At 39.2% G+C, this 16,989-nt stretch overlaps 1 protein-coding gene across 2 annotated transcripts in view; it reads right to left on the bottom strand.

The window, feature by feature from the left end:
- Positions 1-16,508, bottom strand: part of LOC137292230 (receptor-type tyrosine-protein phosphatase mu-like) — a 46,781-nt gene extending 30,273 nt beyond the window's left edge. For both annotated transcript variants that reach the window (XM_067823809.1, XM_067823810.1), the window contains exons 1-5: positions 16,402-16,508; positions 4,617-4,775; positions 3,708-3,887; positions 2,976-3,167; positions 78-308 (exon numbers count right to left, since the gene is read on the bottom strand). In XM_067823809.1, coding sequence (XP_067679910.1) covers positions 78-308; positions 2,976-3,167; positions 3,708-3,887; positions 4,617-4,775; positions 16,402-16,456 — 817 coding nt within the window. In that variant the 5' untranslated portion in view covers positions 16,457-16,508. The remainder of the gene's footprint in view (positions 1-77; positions 309-2,975; positions 3,168-3,707; positions 3,888-4,616; positions 4,776-16,401) is intronic.
- Positions 16,509-16,989: the final 481 nt, after the last annotated feature.

Below are 16,989 nucleotides of genomic sequence, written 5' to 3'. Positions count from 1 at the left end.
GCATTCCTATTGTACACATCTACCCCGCATGTCTGTTAATTTACAGTAATACGTACATCTGTCTGTATGCCACTTACTTGGTGCATTCCTATTGTATACATCCACTCTGTATATTTGGTAGTCCTGTCCCAACCGAACAATCCAGTTGGGATCTGTTGTCCCAGTCTCTGAACACGATGTTACTGCAGTGTGAGTACATGATTTATCTTCAAATCTGGCAGAAGTGCCGGCGTCCACCGCAAGAGATGAATTATACATGCCAAAAACTGAAGACTGTGACGTGTCTCTTCTCAGTGCGATGTTTCTGCCTAAAAAAAACCCAAAAAAACAAAAAAAGTTTTCATCCTCCTCCTCCTGCTACTGCTACTACTACTACTGCTACTACTACTGCTACTGCTACTGCTACTGCTACTGCTACTGCTACTACTGCTACTACTACTGTTCCTTTAGGACACACGGGGATATAACATTATGCCTAGGTCTTGTGGGGGATGACGCTAAAAGTATTTTCTGGCAGAAGAAATTATGGGTATGTACAGTCATGCAGACTCGTGCAGAAAGAATTCGGACACGTAGTTTCTATGGAATTACATGTTGTTTCAAACTTGCATAGATAATTTTCATGAATCTAGGATGGATCTTTGTAAAGTTTAACAGACAAATCTCTGCTCTGCGCACATAATTTTCCGACCACTACTTGACTAATGACATCACTTTTATCAACTTAGGTACATATATACGGTTCTACAATGCACAATCCGATAGGCAGATGTATGATCAGTGTATATTTATATGCTGAACAGCAAAAGAAACGCAAGTCTCGCAAGTGGCAAGTGTTTAATTAGAAGACAGATTTATGTCTAATCATTTCTTCTATAGAAAACACTGTCAATTTAACAGTTGCTGCTGACACTGAATTGAATTAAGTTCACTTTTATCACAGACCGTCAAATGGAGATGCCCCTGATATCAATCTTCAGTAGCGCGTATAGCTACCTCGAGCTTGCACACAGGCCATGCAGCGTTGGCTCATTGCGTTCACTCGAGTCTGAAAGAATGCCTCAGGTTCCTTTCAAACAAATAACTCTGTTAGAACTGTGGAAGTGTCAGTGGCAGCAAATTCTACGTCCAATGTCGTCTCAGAATGTTCAGTGGGAGCTGTATCCGGGGTAAAGAGACAGCCATTAAACAACGTTAATGTTGTCCTGAGCTATATAATCCATCGGCACCCTTGCTGTGTGAGGGCTGTGAGCGTCAGTGGCGTTGTTAACGTGCCAAAATTAGCCCCATATACTGCCGTCGGCAGTGGAATCCAGCAGCCCGAAGACGACAATCCTGTGGGTGGACACTGCTGATCTGGCGCATGAGTTGTCAGTCTTGGTCGATCGGTACGGGGACGATCAGCGATAAACCCGGTTTGCTGATGACTTTGAGCAAGACGTGTGGTGGTGAGATGAACTGTCTAGCTACAGCGGTTGCAGAGCTGCCTCCGTGCAACTTTCCTATGGCCATTCTTCTCTGGTCAGTCGTTAGTTAAGGCAATGATTGTGTGGACTGTACACCTTCCAGCGTCAATACTGAAACTGATTTTCTGATCTATCTATCTATCTATCTATCTATCTATCTATCTATCTATCTATCTATCTATCTATCTATCTATCTGTCTATCTATCTGTCTGTCTGTCTGCATGTCTGTCTGTCTGTCTGTGTGTATCTGTCTGTCTGTCTGTCTATAAGATTATGTTTTTTCTAGCCCAGCAAAAGACAACACATATATCCGTGTATTTACATCTATAAATCCCACGAGTAATACTGAAATGAGGACCCCTCAGTGGTGTAGTGGTCAGAGCGTCCGCCAGGAGAGTGAAAGATCGCGTGTTCGATTCCTGGCCGCATCATACCAAAAGACGTTAAAATATGGTACTTATTGGTCATTGCCTGGCGCTCGGCATTAATGGGCACAATAAGGACTGGTCGCTCGGAGTATAATAAGTATGTGTGGTGTATTCATGCCTATTTGTTCCATAGTATTTCCGTAAGATGGTAAGTATAAAAACAGCTGAAGTCTGGGCTAGGAAAAGCAGCCACACACACACGCGCATGCGCGATGTCATGTGACCGAAGTAGTCGTAAGAGCGACGTTAAACTCAATTTGATCTCACTGAAATGGATTACAGAATGTAACCTAAACCTGCGCATCTCGGTAGATACACGTTCATGTATATATACACTGCAAAAATGACTTGGTTTCCAGAAACCTGGAAACCATCCGTAATGTGGGTAATTGCGGAATCCAGTTGGTTTCCATTCCCTGAAACTCACTAACTGAGTTTCCAACTAGATTCCATTTTGGAATCTGTGATTGTGGAATTCTGTAAATGGAAACCACAATGAAACTGTTGGTTTCCATGACGTTTCTTCTTGGTTTCAGTGTTCCGGAAACCAGCTTATTTTTGCTGTGATAGTTTTAATCAAAATAAATATTAGCAAGACGATATAAAGACAACTCTGACGACATATCAAATGTCCCGTAGAAAAGCAAGTGTCTTGAAGCAATGTGTTTTATGAGATATGTCTGTGTTACTTTCGGCCCTTAGTTTGTGGCGTTTGACGTCCCGGGTAGAAAGTGACTGTTTACACTTCTTTTCCTTTCTCAGTTAAAATAATGGGGATCAATACTAAACCTTTTTGGTTCATCCTGAATCAGTCGAGGTTCCTTACATTCATTCTAAATTAGTTTTGGTGATTGTAAAAGACACTGGTTTAAATACAGGTTAAGATTTTTACAGCACTGTTAACATTACTAGAATTAAACTTAAAAGACAATATGATTTCATAGAATTGTATATTACGATGAAAAAATCACCATAAAACTACACGAGACGTTACGTTACGTTAACGTACTGCTTAATAATATCCTAGTTCCGCCTCGACACGGCCCGAGTTTTAGACAATCCCATAAAACTGTGGCTTACCTCCATAAACGTTTACTTCACTCAAACCCAGTCTGGACTCCGTCGTGTCTGTACCGACAAGAGTGATGGTGGTGGCGTTCACGACGTTCTTGCACGTGATTCTCAACGTTGTGGACGTGATCCAAGTGTTCAGGGCGTTACACGGCATGACCGTGCCTTCGTTTGTGGTTGTCATTGCAATCTTCCGCGTTCCTGTAACCATGGAGATATACATAATCTTATAACAGAAACAGGGAACACATACATGATTATACAATTCATTATACCGTTCTGGAGGGAAGATCCGGTCTGCAGTAATCCATGCTTGTCTCTCTCTTGAAGATCCGTGTTAGAACTGATCTTTAGTAATCCATATGCCTGTAGTAAGAGGCGACTGACGGGATCAGGTGGTCAGACTCGCTGACTTGTTGATACATGTCATCGTATCCCAATACGATGTTCATGATGTTGATCACTAGATTGTCTGGTCCTGACCTCATTATTAACAGACCACCGCCATACATGAAATATTGCTGAGTACGGCGTTAAACAACTAATAACCAAACAAAAACCGACACTACCACTGATGTTTACTGTTAATATGTTTGGTTTGAACACGTTAAGGAAAACGGATGTGTTTAATATGGCGATTCACTCTGAGCAGTACACTCTTAAAGTCAGTGTACCTGAAGAAATTATTAGTGACACATCATGTCTGGGTTTCTGTTTGTGGTACACACAGAGCTACACTACCGTAATTCGCCGGCACATTGACGTCCACCCAGATGATCCAGGCAGGGTGTTGTAAATCCACGCTCCATGTTGGGTCCAGGGTGTATTGTGTTAAAGAGTAGGTGGTCGTGAAACCGTCTACAGCAGAGGATGACGACGAAGTACTGGATTGTGTTGTTAGCTGGTTGAAGGCAATGGAATCTGTAACATTTGAATCAAGGTTAAACATTTTGTTGAGAGCGTTAATGCATAGATATTGGTAGCCCCATTTGGACAAATGTGACGAACTCACTTGGCTGATGGCAGTGGAGGCTGTAACATGTGACTCAAGGTTAAAGGTTCGGTTCTGGATAATGCAATATACAACTGCACAACTGTATTGCTGCGTTGTGTCATAAAAGCACGGCACATGCTGCTGGCAGTCGGGAACAGCACGTGTTGATGACATGTAAACCACAAATAATTAACCTTACGGTAATGGCACTAAACTGAGAATTGTTCAGCTTTCTGAACACCAGGTCACGTGACTATGACAAAACACTGAACCACAAATAATTAATGACAACGTTGCAAAAGTTACTAAACTGGGGATTTCTCAGCCTTCTGAAGCTAAAGCGTGCGTAGCTCGAACCAATGAAACTTTCGCTCTTCAGGCAAACACTCTACAGCACAGAGGTCATGACATGCGATATAAAAACCTGTCAAATTAACAAAGGAACATATGTCAAAACTAGGGGTCAAAGGTCGAAAATCAAAGTGCAATCGTCAGTAATGCTTACTGTATGTAAAATGTCACGTGACTAATGACTGATTAGAGGCTAAAATATTTTCCGGATGAGTCACTATATGAGCTTCCCATGTTGCGTCTTGGTTTCATCATCTTACGTTAGAGTCAAGAATGAGAAATGGCAACTAAAGAGGTAAACATACGGTACTGGCAGCCGGGACCAAAGTATCCCCTCTCACATCCTGACGAAGAACAGCTTCCTGTTGTGGTGTCACATTGTCTTCTGTCGAAACAATGGCACTGGAACCTGCAGGACGGTCCGAACCAATAATTTCCCCGGCTGTCTCGTACACACGGCTTGTCTACAACACCGTCAGAAAAAACATTTACATAGCAACCATGTCTGTCTCAAGCACACCTCTATACCGTAGAAAGAATACGCATAACATGCATGCACATACACACATACATATGCATACATCCATGTATGCACTAACACACATGCACGTACACGCGCGTGCACTAACACACACACACACACACACACACACACACACACACACATACATACATACATACATACATACATACATACATACATACATACATACATACTAGTCGATTTCCCTCCATTCAGCTTTTCTTTTATGCCGCACTCATCAATATTCAAACTATATGCCGACGGTCTGTAAATAATCACGTTTGGATCACACAATCCAGTGACGAACATCATGAGCATCGATCTACTTAGTTGGTATACGATGACGTGTATCAACAAGTCAGAAAGCTTGACCAGTCGATCCCGTTAGTCGCTTCTTACGACAAGCATGGATTGCCAAAAGCCAATAATTTATCCTAAACTTCACAGATCCAATTCCCCCTTACACTGACCTGATTTAAACGGCTTTACTCCTTTTGCAACTCTAGTTATGATACTTTATGTGGTCATAAAAATAATGATATTCCATTTGGCACGGAACGGAACGGAACGGCATTCCAGACTAAGAGATGGACTTTCTCAAGGTGTCACCCATGGTCCACCCACATCACGACGGCCGGTAAATGATAGACTAAACAGCCATTGGCTGATGTCACCTCATACAGCTCAGTCACAAACTTATTGTGATGGAGGGATTTGTCCTGAGTGTTGAATTTCGTAACTTTCTGTTTATTCCTGGTCTTGTGCGTTAACTGAAAACAGCTTCAGCAAACGTGTGTTTCCGGGTGACACCTAACTTTCTTTTGCAAGGACTTCAGCTTTGAAGTCAACTTTAGAAACCTAGTTAAGTAATCACAATCATGAACATCGACGCAAGCAAACAGGGATTCAATGACATGTCAAGTCAGAAAGTCTTACCAGATGATCCAGTTAGACGCCTTTTACGTACAGGATGGGTTACTCAAAAGCAATTCTATCCTTGATCTTCACGGATCTTATAATTTACATAACACAAGAACACTGTATACCTATATACTGAAACATGAAAAAGCAGGACGGACGTGTTGCTTGGAGCTAAACAGCAAGAGATTATGTAGTCTCATGTACGACAGTACGTACAGCCAAGAAAGGTAACACCTGAAGAAAGTGCGATACATATTTTAGCACTGTCGTGAAAGTGGGCGAGAGCACTGTGAATGCATAGATATTTGTGGATGTGCAACATCATGGAGAACCAACGCATCTCTGATCCACCTGACCACGACATCCTGCGAGAAGCTGATGAACTACTTGGTGAGTACGGTAGACAAACATGTCAACAAAAACTATGTGCTCCTGAAGAATGTCAGGCTATCAATGTTGCGAAAGACAGATGTACAGATTTTCCTGAAGGGATGCTCATCAAACGAGAAAAAACGAGCGGGGCAATTGAAAACTGTTCCTGAAAAGTATGATGTGTACCTGTTGTATAGATACATTATGAGTTGTTTACTGGTCGCGAGGGGGCCATGGGCTCATATACCCTCGAGGGTACATGAGCCCATGGACCCCGATGGACCAGTGAACAACGTATTTATCTTACCGAACACCTGGGTTTTAATTTTGAACTCTTTGAAGCACTTCTGTTGTTCCATCTGTTGTTTTCAGTCGCAAAACATCGGTAATTTCCGTGCTTCATGCGTGATTCAATGTTATTCGAGACATAGAAGTACTACCATGAAGCACCAGAAGAGTTCGGAGTTCCCAGCGGTGTACATTGAAAATAATGCGTCACCTGGGGGTACATTGTAGAATAATGGATATAGCGCTTAGCCAATCAGAAAGCGACATTCATGTGTGAGGTAAGATAAGTATGGAGCACTGGTTGGTGTCTTTACGCCTACTCCCTCTTATGGATATAAGGTTTTGGAGAAACAAATTGACATACTTCAAGACTTATATGATTTCTATGAAAGTAAAGGAATAGTACTTTTCCTTGGAGATTTCAACATTCCACTCCAGGACTAGAACTCTGTTTCAGAAACAAGAAGATCAGGCCTGCTACAAGGCTTCCTCGATAACGATAACTTAGTTATTCTTCAGAATACTGACTCCTTACCATATACCTTTGTCCCCTCACAATCAATGTTAGATCTTGTTCTCATGCCACGGGAACACCAACTAATTGTGAAAGAGGACTGTTTGAGGTGCTTTTCTGATTCAACCAGAGGACGATTTCAACTGTGTCTCACATCACCTGCCAGTCTCTGTCTCACTTAGTGTATGATATCATCCTGAAGCTGATTTCACACCACAGAAACCCATGGTATCAAGGAGAAAATGTGAGGAAAAATTACTTGAAAAAAAGATACACTAATCATGGAATTGCATATGCCAAGGCCCATTGACGACACTACTGATATTAGTGATGTAGATCATCTATACCAACACATCCCAGAAAGTAGCACAAAAGCAAGCACCGCTTCTCTACCTTTATCAAAATTCAACCCTCACAAAACACCTTACTGGTCACAGGAATTGAAGGATGCTCACACCCTTCAAAGACGAGCTCAACGCCTATGGATAAATGAAGGTCGCCAAAGAGGGTTAGAACACGACAGTTATACTAAAATATAAGTATCTTAAACGTGAGTTCCGAAAAGCTCAACGAAAGGCTATTCAAGAATTTACAGAAAACTCATTTGAGGAATTAGGAATTTGAAAATTCATATGAGTATAACGTTAAAAGCTTTTGGAAACGGGTAAACAGAAGAAAAGGAAAGAAAAACAACTCTTGTGCTTATTTCACCCATAACAACACAGATATTTGGGATTCTGACGACATAGAAAATGTTTTTGCTGACTTTTTTGAAACAGTACACTCCACCCTACAAAATTCAAAATTTGATGATGAATTCTACAACGCCACAAATTCAAAGGTATCCCAATTATTAGAATCAGAATCTTTTCAGCACATTGAACCTCTGAAAGAACCAGTAACCCAGAGTGAAATCAGCAAAATAGTTATCAGAAATTAAAAGCTCCTGGAGATGACAATATTCAGAACGAGCACATCATCTATGGTGGACAAACTTTAACAGCACATACAACAAATCTGTTCAATGGAATGCTAAAACTCGGTTTCATTCCAAGTCGTTGTAAATCAGGAATAATTGTTCCTGTTCACAAGGGGGGCAACAAACCAAAGAATTCGAACGATCCCGGAAATTATCGGCCAATAACACTGCTTCCTGTGATTTATAAACTCTTTGAGAAGCTTTTGCACAAAAGACTAACATCCTGGATCAGGCTAAACAACATCACAATTCCAAATAAGCAACTACAGGGTTACCAAAGTGGAATCGGATGCATGACAGCAGAGTTCAACCTGACAGAATCAATATGTCATAATCTTGAACTGGGAAGCAAAGCCTATGCTGCATTTTTAGACAATAAAAGAGCTTTTGATACGGTTTGGCACAATGGCCTGTTTCTTAAGCTGCATCACCTTGGCATTACAGGGCAATCTTAGAGACTACTACTCACCGCATACACCGACCTCAGAAGTGCAGTTTTTGTAAGTGGCATTCAATCTAGATTCTTCCCTGTACACCAAGGTGTAAGACAAGGAGGCATGTTGTCAACTTTACTTGTATCTCATTTTCATTGATGGACTTCTTGACCAACTGCAGGCATCGAGATGTGGTGCGAAGGTTATTGATCTTCATCTTGGAAATCCAACATTGGCTGATGACACCACCCTACTTTCAATCACCCCAGAGGCCCTGCAGACTCTATTGGATATTGTGTCGAACTATTCACAGAAGTGGAGGTACGAACTTAACCCCTTCAAATGCCACATTATTGTGTTTGGGTCCAAACCTGGTTACACCTCAAACTTTTTTTGACGTACTTAGACTTAACATTGAGGGGATGCCTCAACTGCTCTTTTAAACATCTATTTTTTACGCTTTTTCTGTACAGTCAAACTTATGTTACCCTAGTTTAAGATATCTATCCTTGGGTCGGAAGGATGTGTGATGTAGTTGAAAATATATTGTACTAATTTGGGGACAATTGCTTCATTAGGTTGCATAATTTTTATGTGTCTTTGCGTTTGTTGAATTATTCCACAATGTATTAACAGTTCCATGATTGAGTGTGCTCTGGAAAGAGTAAAATCTTCAACATATTCGCCTCGTATGATATTACAGTCAGTAATATATCAGTGTTTATATTTAAACAATATAGATCATTGAATAACAATGACGACCGAGGGTATTAGAATTGTATGTATGAACTGTAGGGGCCTCAACAATAACTTGAAAAGAAAACAGGTATTTCGCTTTCTTGCAAAAAAAAAAGCTTCCATTTATTGTTTACAAGATGTACACTTAATTGAGGAACAGGAACAATAAAATAAAACAACAGTGGGGCTTTTCTGAATATCACTTTAGTTTCGTACAAGTCAAATGCTCGGAAAACAGCCATTCTCTTTAATAATAATTTTGAATTTATTGTGAAAAAGGATTTTTAACGAAGTGGTAATTACAAAGCAATAGACTTTGAAATTGATAAACGTATTTATTTACTTATAAATATTTACGGTCCAAATGAGGATAAATCACATTTTTATGAAGAAATTGCTAAAGTTATAGAGGAATCAGACCGAGATTACGGGGATTGGAACTTAATTCTAAACCCTCTACTTGATCAATACACATAGAAAATGTAAACAACCCCAAAACTAGCGATAAAATTAATTGAATATTATGATTTGAAAGATCCATGAAGGATATGTAATCCGGATGGAAGGATATATACATGTAAGTCGCTGAAAACAAACTTAAATAACATTTATCTTCAGACAGAGCACCCCCATTTTTGGTGAAGTCACTCGCGAAATCCGTTAGAATTATTGAGATTATGGTTTGTTTTCATCAAGTTAGAAAATCCAAACTACTTTTACTAGTAGTTAAATGTGTATTTGAACCATGGCCAAAAGGATTTTGCATGACACAACTTGTAAGATAACGACTTCTTCCACGGAAGGAAGGTGGGGCTCGAAGTGAGATTTGCAAGTAATCTTATATTGCCCTCCACCTCGTTTCAAAGAGTGAAATTGTTATGTTATAAGCAATGTCATGCAAAATCATATTGTCCATCAACAAAATACATATTTTACTACCAGTAGAAAGTTAAATATGCTTTTCTAAGTCGGTGAAAACAAACTTAAATAGCATTCATTCTCAGACAGGGCGCCGCCATTTTTGAAAATCGTGAAGTCACGGACTTCCATTTGAATTAATACGATTATGGTTTGTTTTCATCAAGCTAGAAAATCAAAACTACTTTCTGCCAGTAGTTAAATATGTATTTGAATCACGACCAAAAGGAGTTTGCATGACACAACTTGTAACGTAACATAAGCGAGGTCGGGGTCGAAGTGAAAATACTGCGCGATAAATTTCTACACTTGCTAAATTTACTTGGTTTGTAAACTTTCACTCACCAGTATGTAGACACTTGTCAATATATGTCTTTATATTTGGTCTCATAATCCTAATTGCTTTATAATCATACTTGTATGGATTTTGAAACTTAATAAAAAAGAAGCGATCTGCGAATGTATAACAGGAATGTAATATCTAGACATTTTAGAGTTTGCCTATATGAATGATAATTCGCACCCACGCCCTAGTGTATGTCGTCTGCATCATTACACTTAACGACGAAAACAATGATTCTGTTGCAAGTTACGTCTTTCAATAATCTAATATACGAAGTGTATCCTGTCAGGTTTTTCACATTGCTGTATAGTCTCATTGGTCACCCAAGATAGCACACCTGGCAACTAACTGCATAATGTGCGCCATTCTTTTAAAAAAGTAATTCAGTTAGCCAGTAATGAGCAATCAATCAATGCATTGGCGGTTAATCCTTTGAAAGAAGGGGGTTGTTTTTACATGGACACATACACGACAGAGTGTATTCAGTATAGATTAGTAAATGTACATGCATAAACACTACCTTTTAACAAATCCCCATTGAAATCCGTATAAAAGTAATTAATCAGTCAGCGTGTTATCGGTTAATCCTTTGATCGATTCAGACACAATAAATGCCAAATGGGGACCTTTGTCGGGTAATCTAAGTGTCGTTACCACTAACTATACCTGTTATAAATTCATTAACTGAGCATCAAGTGAATGATGACAAATAACGTGTAGGTTTATACCACCTAAAACGGATTACAACCTAGCGACACCAAGTGATTGAAAACAAGCTCGAAAACTAGGCAAAACAGGATACAAAACTAAAAGATAGTAGATTGTGAGAACATATAGTTTTCACAACAGCTGTCGCGATTTCAAGTTTGTACAAACGTGTAAACGAAATAGTTCACTCCCTGAAATGTAGATGAATTCTGCATAGACCCTCATATCTATACCTACTATTACGTCACGGAGACGCGCCGCTCTGATTGGTTGAAATTTCGTTTGCGGCTAAGTAAATTAGAGGTAGAAATGAGTAGTTTTAATGACGGGGTTTCATTTATAACGATGTCAGCAAGTGATTTTGTATTTATACCCTATTAGAGTATTTGTGATCCTTAAGGTAGCACTTTAGAGTTACCTCCCTTTGGTTTGTTTGACTTGTCGATCGCGAAACATGGCGAAGGTTCCATGCTTCGCTGGAACATTCAGGAATGGCTGAATGTGTATATATGGGCTGGTTATCGTGTTAACGCCGGACACATACAGATTAACTGGATTACAGTAAACTGCATGCCTTCGTCAACGCTTAACCTACACAACCGTTGCCTGACCACTGATTTGACTCGTTGTGTTGTACAAGAAACCTCTCTTGTGCATTTTTCTATCTTGGTCTTGTTTGCTAAATACAAATTATTGAATATTTCAGACTTCTCAGTGTTTTATTTTGCTGTTTCTGAGAGAAGTTATTATACCTTTTTACGGGAAATTTTTAAGCGTACCAAAATATTAAAACGAAAGATAGAAAAGATTGAGACGGAACTAATCCAAGACCTTCTAAGCATTCAGCAGGATTAGATGAAGAGCAAGAGTTAGAGAATAAGGAGATTATTATGAAACTGATCGACGATATCAATGTCGAACTTGAGGAAAAGTGCAATAAAGGTATAAGACAGTTTTATTAGAGCAAAAACTTGAATCTCGAAATCATCTAAATAAATCGTACAAATTTCACATCCTCCGAGTATTCTAAAGGAAACAAAATGCTTTTACGAAACACTATATATTAAATCAGGTACTTTTCCATGGATTTAGAAGAACTATTAACTGTTATTAGATTTTGAAAAGACATTTGACTTCTTCGATTGGAAATTTATTCAGGAAGTCCTAACATATTAGGTAGGTAACTTAATGAACATGGAAGTGTTTTAACACCCCTGGAAAGAAATACCGTATTAAAATCCCTATCAATACCATAACGTAATCACCTTTTTGCAAAGATACCAATGCCAGCAAAGGATATTATTACTAACTTTCAGGCAAAATGTTTTCAATTAATATGGAATGATAAAACAGACAGAGTTAATAAGGAGAGAATAATTTGCAATATTCCAAATGGTGGAATTTAAGTTCCCAGAATAACACATCATATATATGCTCTTAAGCTTTACTGGGTTAAAAAACTTTTGAATTGACAAAATAGTTACGTATTTTTCTCTATGAATCAAATGCCATACCCAGTAACATTTTTTAAATGGATGCACGGTATATTAAAGATTATGTATTATCAAAATTAGCAATACGTTTGAAAGTGATGTTTTTTTTCCGTGGAGTGGATACCTTGGTAAATTTGAGAAGACATGGTACAATGGTACAATGACAATGTAAGAATACGCATGAAGTCAGTATCTTAGGGAATGGTATGAAGTTTTGTCAACTCGGAAGGTAAAGTTGTATCTTTTTTACAGTTCAGAAATATGTATAATATTAAATTCAGCCCACTAATCTTTTATGGAAATGCGTTGAAGGTTTATTTAAACAAACATATATTGAAGAAAGTGCTTTGCCTTTAAGTCAGCCGATTCTACCATATAATATGTCTTAATAAAGTGGGTGTAAAGGGATCAAAACCCTTCTATAACGTATTATTTGAGTTTGTGGCGACTTCAGCTAACATTAAATGGAATAAAATTGGAGGAATATTAACGAAATACCTGTTAGATGTGCAGATAGTACTCACTTACAAATAAAGTCCTTCCTGTTGAAAAATACCTTTTCAAAATGGAATATAAACAGTCGTCAGTGTGTACTAAATGTAAAGAATTGGATTGTGATACCAGTCACTTGTTCTGGTAATGTAAACATGTCAACACATTATGGACTGATATTCAAGTGCACTATCTTTTAATAAAGAAAATGGTGTTTTGGTATTTCCTGCTAAAACAATGCCCTCTATAAAATCCTGTAATCTTGGTCATAAAAGCCCTCATTTTTAAATCGAATTTTAAAAGAAAGACAACTGAGTCTTGAAGTTGTCCAGCAAGAGTTGACAAACTACCATAATATCTCTGAAGCACTAGCATATTCAACCTGTGATGACAATATTATATACGTTTATTAAATTTTTGTCCGTTGTCACCGAATATTTGCTTGCCAGTGCTGTAGCATTCATTTCTTACGCCAAATCAACCTTCCAACGCTACTCTAACAATTGATGTATAACGCATCTATATATGATGCATGATGCATGATGCATGATGTGCTCTAAGGAAAAAATGGAATAATAACAACAAAGAAATATTATTTGGATTAGAGATTCACATCAGATGCCGTATTCAGATTTGCGGTTATTATCATGACTGATAACGCCGCTATAGCTGGAAAATTGCTGGGTCCGGCATAAAACTAAACTCACTCACTCACTCATAACTGATGGCACGGAATGGAGAGAGAACGTCTCGCGTTAATAGAAAGCATGACATCCAACTATGAAAAGTACAGACAGAGCACGTTCGTCCTGAAAGATAGAGTAGGCTCACAATATAACAATCTGCATTTATTCAGCAAATCAGTGAAAATGGGTGAGTCGCAGAACAGTACTATACAATTATAGACTGGTGATGAGGTCAATACCTGTTTTTATGGACCCGCGAAAAGCAATATTGACCGAGGACGAAGTCCTGGACCCGCGAAAAGCAATATTGACCGAGGACGAAGTCCGAGGTCAATATTGCTTTTCGCGGGTACATAAAAACAGGTATTGACCGAATTCACCAGTCTATAATTGTTTTATTATGTAATTACAGAAAATGAACTTCTAAAAACCAAAACATAATCATTCAGTCAAGAAAAGTAATTTTATTTCCACTACAAACCAATAACCTTACGTCAACAATACTGTGACAATACAAAGCTCATTTTACTGGTGTTGGTAGAAATTGTAGTTAATAGTAACATTGCAGCCATGCATTACAGGTCCGGGCATTCGGGTCAAGCAGTTATGTACCATGCTGCTCTGCATCTGCACATTAGGCTTAATTGCAGAGTCAGTAGTTTCATGAACATCAATTGTTTCCAGAAGTCTGTCAAAGTCAACATCATTCAGGAAGTTATTGATATCATCAACAGGCGCGGCAGCATCACAGGTTTTCTCAGCTATGGTTGCTGACATTTTTTCTTGGCTTTCTCATCTCATACATCCTCCCTCTAGCACGGTCTCCGTCATCTTGATGGTTCTTAGTCTGTTCGTCCGTGCACATGTAAACAAACATGTCTCCCTCAGCGTCCGTGGTAACCGCTAGGTCTGTTACCCTTAGTGCTGCCAGGTTCTCTCTCCCTCTCCTTCCAAAGTGAAGCATTATATCCAGGAACACCTGATCGTCAAATATTAGGTCTAATTAATGGATTTATAGAATCATGATTGATCAATATTTATACTCATTAAAATTGTAAATACATTGAAGTGTAGTGCATCAAAAACAGTTTGATTACATAACGATTTTTGTATTTGTCTATTCACCTTGTATTGTAGAAATACGGGACTGTCATCACTGCAAACGTAGTCGTACAGTTTAATCAGATCTGCGTCGGCTATGGGGGCATGATGATTTACTTCGCCGAATCCAGTGCGCTTCAATTCTTTTCCCATCGCCTTGAAAGTCTTGCTTGATGTCTTGAAATCTGCGCCTCGTATTATGTCAATGTCAGGTCTTGTTTTTTCGATGTACCTCTGTATTCCATGTCTGTAGGCCATGAGCGTTGATTTTTTGTATTTTTCTCCTTTTTCGGTCCTTGCTTCTAGGTAAAACTCTGATAAAATAGCGTCAAGATCTTCAGGGGTGAGATTTTCAAATTCGATAGTTTTGCCCTTTTGGCTCAGGTATTCCCTAAAACACGTATCGCCGTTGAAGTGGCCTTCTTTGTGTTTTTGGCTTCAACATTTTCCAAAATAATCTTTTTTTCAGTATCCGAAAGTTCCGCAAAACGAGTTTGTTTACTTTCTGTCATCTCAGCGTTACGAATGAAGCGTAACGGGAATTCCGTCAAGCAAAGCTATCTCATTGGTTGAATCATAGGGAAGTCCTCATCCGGGTCTCTCAAAATCTATTTTTAGTAACTCAAGTCAATACGAATATTGGTCGGACCTGGGTTGGAGTCAATATGCTTTTCTGTCGACGGTCACGTGACCGCCTCTGGACCAATCAAATAGCCAGGAAAATGTGCGTACATAATAATGCCCGATATTCTTCCAATCATGTCCAAATCAGATGTAGATTTAACAAACCAAAACGATATCTTGGAACATGTGAGTAAGATCGGGCTGGGTTCAAACCACTTGAAAATATGTTTTTAACTATAAATGAGCCGTTAGAGTAGTGCGAGCTATACATTCTCGGAAGACAATACACGTCAGTCAGCTCTCCTGAGTGATATTTCGACACCCAGTTCTGTGGTGAGGTTGGGTATAGAAATTTGTGTTGCGTTATCTTCGAATATATATGTGCCAGTACATGAATGTAATATGGTTAGTTAGGAGTCACGGTCGTCCGACCCCTCAGACCGAGACTTAGCCTCCTGCAACGGACCAAGCGAGTACAGACCCTGAGCTACAATCTCAGTAGACAGAATGTGAAACGTACATACTTAGTAGTTAACTATTGTAGGGTTTAGTGACGCCCGACGACAGTTACGACCCCACCACCATCCTCAAACCTCGCTTCCAGCGATAATATCACCGTAACGAGGTCAATCCACAGGATACACCGCGATATCATCACGTGGTGAGTTTCCAGATTCAGGCAGAGATAAACAGCCTCTCTGTGTCAGAAAAACACTATCTGGACTTTTACCTTCAGTCATGAGTTAATCATGAATTATTTTCATTCAGTGCCATCAATTTCAGATGTCAATACATGCACACTCGCGTATCCCTAGCTTCGTTTTGGAAGCAAACGAGGCCAAGGCAATTTGACCTTGATTATGATGCACCTTGATTTATGCATACTTTTCTCTGTCTAGTAGAATGCATACTGCTGACACACATGAATAGAGAATAAATTGTTCTAAAGTAATCACCTGATACAGCCACGGGGACGATCCCAAGTACCACCATGATTATCAAGATGGCCATCTTACACTTCTGTGTCGCGTCCTGGTAGGGGACTGAAGTAGGTCTACAGCCCAGAAATGAAGCGGAACTTGACTTCCTTCGTTTGTCATCACATCCGTGAACGTCATGATATATTGTCGATGACAGTGCAGAAGTGGAGAAGTATTGCCTGTTAACTGGTATGCTTGGACATTATTCTTCCATCTTTAACATAAAAACGGACAGAATCGCCTTCCTCTTGTCACCTTTTGATTAACGGTTCTTTAAGCCATGTTATAATGTTTTGATAGAAAAGCTTCATTAATCCTTGTAGAAGAGTTTGAGAAGATTGTTTTAGCTAAATTCATAAATGACAAATGAGCAGATGTATGCTCATTGATATTGCATCAAATTGTCACATAATATATGAATAAAAGTATGTCTTGTCATTTTGCATTGGATAAATAGGTGAAAAATAAATCAATGTGCAATGAATGATGTGGAAACCTGCTCATAATATGTGCCTGGGGGGGGACTGGGGAAAGAGAAGTCGGGGGAGGGGATAAGTATGTCGT

Source organism: Haliotis asinina, chromosome 7 (assembly GCF_037392515.1).
Source record: "Haliotis asinina isolate JCU_RB_2024 chromosome 7, JCU_Hal_asi_v2, whole genome shotgun sequence".
NCBI classification, from domain to species: domain Eukaryota; kingdom Metazoa; phylum Mollusca; class Gastropoda; order Lepetellida; family Haliotidae; genus Haliotis; species Haliotis asinina.
The sequence above is the reverse complement of the archived record's forward strand: the minus strand, read 5'-3'. Positions and strand labels throughout refer to the sequence as shown.